The sequence below is a fragment of the Nicotiana tabacum genome, chromosome 4 (assembly GCF_000715075.1).
Source record: "Nicotiana tabacum cultivar K326 chromosome 4, ASM71507v2, whole genome shotgun sequence".
Taxonomy (NCBI): domain Eukaryota; kingdom Viridiplantae; phylum Streptophyta; class Magnoliopsida; order Solanales; family Solanaceae; genus Nicotiana; species Nicotiana tabacum.
In genome coordinates this window covers 77,463,112-77,467,598 of record NC_134083.1, presented here as the reverse complement: position 1 = coordinate 77,467,598, position 4,487 = coordinate 77,463,112, and the positions used below count along the sequence as shown (strand labels likewise).

The window sequence follows — 4,487 nt, the reverse complement described above, 5'->3', positions numbered from 1 at the left end:
CAGTGATCTATGCATCTGATGTTCACAAAGTATGGGAGGATTTTAGAGAAAGGTTTGATAAGGTCAATGCTTCTAGGGCCTGCTATCTGCATAAATAGATTGCCACTTTAACTCAGGGAATCTCCTATGTTTCTGTATATTTCTCTAGACTTAGAGAGCTGTGGGATGAGTATGAAACTCTAGATCCTCCACCTACTTGTGGATGCCCTGAATCTAAGAGGCATACCGAACGTTACCAGCTGCAGAAACTATATCAATTTTCGACTGGTTTGAATGAGTCTTATGAGACTGCTAAAACCAGGTTCTGATGACTAGGCCACTGCCTAGCATAAACCACGCCTATGCCATGATTATCAATGTGGAGAGTCAAAGGATACATGGGAAATGTACTTCTTCCTTAACTGACAATAATGAAGTTGCAGCAATGATGAGCAATAAGTCATACAAAAGTAATTGCAATGGAGGTTACAACAACAATGGAGGATTCAATACTAATAACTACAATGGAGGTTTTAAGCGTAGTAATTCATTTGAAAAATCTGGGATTTATTGTGAATACTACAAAGGCAAAGGGCACACCAAAGATAACTGTTACAAACTGCATTGTTATCCTCCAGATTTCAAAAATAGAAAGAGAGAAAGCCCTTCCAATACTCATGCAAATAGTGTTACAAGTGTTGGAAATCAAGTTCCCGAGTCACACAATCATTCTTCCATGACTCCACTTGCTGTACCAGCTCACTTCTTCACTCATGAGCAATAGAATCAGATCTTTCAGCTACTAAACAAAGGACAAGAGGCTGAACCTGTAGCAAATGTTGCAACTGCAGGGACAACAGGTATTGCCCATGCACTTACGTCACATCTTGTAGACCAGAATTGGATAGAAGATACAAGTGCTTCTAATCATATGGTTCAAAGTCTGGATTTGTTAGATGATTATGTGAAGTTAACTGGAAAGGATAGGAACAAGGTACACTTATTCGCTGGAGAGCAAGTAGCTATTTCACATAAGGGTGTTGCATCATTTTTCAAGGATAATCCAGTTCAGAATATTCTTCATATTCCAGATTTCAAATATAATTTACTCTCAGTTTCAAAGATCACAAAGGAGTTACAATGTTTAGTAGCTTTCTATCCTGACGTTTGTATCTTCCAGGAACTCTCAAGTGGGAAGGTGTTGGGGATTGGTAAAGAAGAGTTTGGACTTTACATTCTGAAGGCAAATGGAAGGCCATTGTCTGGATAACAAGTGCTTCATAAGCAAATTTCTACTTCTTTTCTAACTGTAAATACTACTTCTGATGCATTCAATAAATGTGGTAGTCTAGCTACTGAACAGTCTTGCTCTGTGTCCTCTTTGTGGCACAGAAGATTAGGACATGCTCCATTAAAAGTCTTGCAAAAGCTAGATGGTGTTCCTAGTCTAAAACTAGAAGGTCATCACTGTACTGTTTGTCCTATTGCTAAACAATCAAGGCTACCTTTCTCTCATAGTCAAACTTGCTCTAGTGCTGCATTTGATATTGTACATGCTGATATGTGGGGGCTAGGGGTAGGCATAATACCGGCCGAACCGATAAAACCGGTCGAACCGTAAATTTCGGTTTTTCGTTGTCGGTTTAATCGGTTATTCAGTCGGTGTGCGGTTTATAAATTATTAAATTTCGGAATACGGTGCGGTTAACGATTTTAGTATTTTGGTTTTCGGTTAAACCGAAAAATCGAAGTTTGGGTATGAGAGTTGAGAAATATAGGATATTAATTATTGGGTTTGGGTTATCACTTTTGAACATATGGGCTCGCCCACCTGGTCACCTTCTTTTTAGCCCAATTTACCCAAAACCCATTCACAAATCTGAATCCCAATTTACCCAATACCCTACATTCCTACAATCTACTTAAGTTACTTTCCTAGTCTACTTCTTTAGAAATTAGAAAATAGAAACTGTCTTAGTTCTAATTAGGGTTCTTGAGTCCTCACTTTCCTTCCTCCTTTCGTCGCTTGCTGCTGTTGCGCCTAACCGCCTACTGTGACGCCTCTCTTCCTCTTCTACCGCTCGTCGCCTCCAGTCCTCCACGCCTCGTCCCTCTGGGTTTGCATATTATTTTTTTTTACTTTAATGTAAAAGCCCTTGCTAGTTGCTAGTTGCTATGTTGAATTAAGTGTCTAGCATCTGCATTTAGGGGTGAGCATCTGCTGATAGTTTTAGCTTCCCATCTTTAAATGTTCTTATTGAGTGGAGTGTGGAGGCGTTAGAGTAGATGTTGCATGCTTCTGTATAATGGGTCAATATCAGTAGTTATAGGTCGATTTTGTTATGTTTGACATTTTAAAAAAAAGTTGGGGTATTTTCTCATTTGCAGTGAGAGATAACAGGTGATTCAAATCTGATATGGATGTGCATGTAATAGTTAGAGTTGATTTTGTTATGTTTGACAATTACCGTAATTGTGCAGGCATTTTAAACATGGAATGATTGAGTGATGAAACTTGTGAGTGGGCAAACACATAAATCTATTATAAAAGAACATATGTTCTCAGCTTTTTTCCCTGAAGACTGCCAGGCGCCAACAGACCAAAATGACACATTTCCTCGAGTAAACTGGCATAAGAGGAACTAATTCGAAACATTATTCCAAAGGAATTCACTTCCAGAGCTATTATAGATCAACACATAAAAATCTTAGCACCGTTAATAACCGAATAACTAAACCGAAAATAACCGAACCGAACTTTGAAAAAATCGTACCGAACCGTAAATACTTCAGTTTGGTTTGGTTATTAATATTACAAAACCGAAAACCGATAAACCGAACCGTACTTTCATACTAACCGACCGAACCGACCGATGCCCACCCCTAGTGGGGGCTTTATAGGGTACCAACTTATGATGGTAAAAGGTATTTTTTGACTCTAGTCGATGATCATTCTAGATACACCTGGATCTATCTCATGCACACTAAAGCTGACTCAATAGTTGTGTTAAAAGACTTTCTGATACTTGTTAAAACTCAATTTGGTAGTGGAGTAAAATGCCTTAGAACTGATAATGGAACAGAGTTCTTTAATGAACAACTAGGCACCTTGTTGAAGGAACACGAAATTTTGCATCAAAGCTCTTGTGTCTTGCACACCCCAACAGAATGGTGATGTTGAAAGGAGGCACAAATCCATCTTAGACATGGCCAGGGCTTTGAGTTTCAGGCTTTTGTGCCCTTGAAATTCTGGGGGGCCTATGTATCTACACTGCTGTATATCTATTGAACAAATTTCCCACTGTGGTGCTACAAGATAAATCCCCATTTTAACATTTATTCCACATGTCACCTTCTCTACACCACCTCAAGGTCTTTGGCAGCCTATACTATGCAACCAATGTGAAGAAATGTGACAAATTCAATCCTAGAGTTGTACCATCAGTTCATATGGGGTACTCCTCCTCCCAGAAAGGGTACATTATTTATGATTTTCTTTCTAAAGTTTTCTTTGTCAATAGGGATATTGTATTCAAAAAGGAGGTATTTCCTTTCAAACACGTCTTTTGAGTCTTCTATTCTATTCCCTGTGCTGGAATTTGTTGAGACTTTAACTCAATCTTTACCTCAAGATACAATTCCTGATACAACTCTTGTTTCTGCAATCAACTCTCCTGAAGATCCTATATTCAATTCTTCTGAGGATCAGTCAACTGCTGACGTGTCACCTTCACCAGTTGATCCATCTACTTTGCTGCCTCCTGGACACTCTACTCCAGTGGTGGAACTCATAAAGTCTTCAAGAACTACTAAGCCACCAGTGTGGCTGAAAGACTTTGTAGTTCAGCCTCAAAAGGGTAGTCAATATCCAATTTCAAATTATGTAGGCTATAATACTCTTTCCTCAACTTATCAGGTTTCTCTTGCTGCTTATTCTGCTATTCTGGAGCCTAAATCTTTCTCTGAAGCAAGTAGAGATCCTAAGTGGATTGATGCAATGCAATCTGAAATTGTAGCCCTTGAGAAAAATAACACTTGGTCAGTGGTAGATCTTCCTTCAAGAAAGACTCATATAGGCTGCAAATAGGTGTTCAAAGTCAAGTACAAGTCCACAAGAGAAGTGGAAATGTACAAAGCTAGGTTAGTTGCAAAAGGGTACAGTCAGTAGGAGGGGCTGGACTACACTGAAACTTTCTCACCAGTGGCTAAAATGGTCACTATGAGGGCTGTCATTGCACTAGCAGTTGCATCATATTGGTTTATATTTCAGATGGATGTCCACAATGCCTTTCTTCAAGGTGATTTGCTGGAAGAAGTCTACATGACAGTGCCTGATGCTTTTTCAAACCAGGGGGAGTGTACTAAGGTTTGCAGGTTGTACAAGTTCTTATATGGCTTGAAACAAGCACTCAGACAATGGAATCTAAAATTGACTGAAGCACTGGTAGATATGGGCATTGTGGAAGTCACTTTGACTACTCTTTGTTCACACAAAAGGTTGGACATGA

The 4,487-nt window shown here is 39.2% G+C and overlaps 1 protein-coding gene across 1 annotated transcript; it reads left to right on the top strand.

Annotated features, from left to right (window-relative positions):
• The first annotated feature begins 346 nt into the window (after positions 1–346).
• Positions 347–4,066, top strand: LOC107785239 (uncharacterized). Its single transcript, XM_075250910.1, has 4 exons — positions 347–688; positions 764–1,239; positions 1,327–1,448; positions 3,501–4,066. Exons 1-4 carry the CDS (start codon positions 347–349, stop codon positions 4,064–4,066), a joined length of 1,506 nt encoding a protein of 501 aa, XP_075107011.1.
• The last annotated feature ends 421 nt before the right edge of the window (positions 4,067–4,487 follow it).

What these genes read in the sequence shown, in the direction of transcription:
- LOC107785239 (XM_075250910.1), top strand. Translation starts at nt 347, where the DNA reads ATGATTATCAATGTGGAGAGTCAAAGGATACATGGGAAATGTACTTCT. An exon ending in AAGGCAAATGGAAGGCCATT is followed by an intron (nt 1,240 to 1,326) that starts GTCTGGATAACA and finishes TAAATGTGGTAG; the next exon opens with TCTAGCTACTGAACAGTCTT. An exon ending in AAAACTAGAAGGTCATCACT is followed by an intron (nt 1,449 to 3,500) that starts GTACTGTTTGTC and finishes CTTTGTCAATAG; the next exon opens with GGATATTGTATTCAAAAAGG.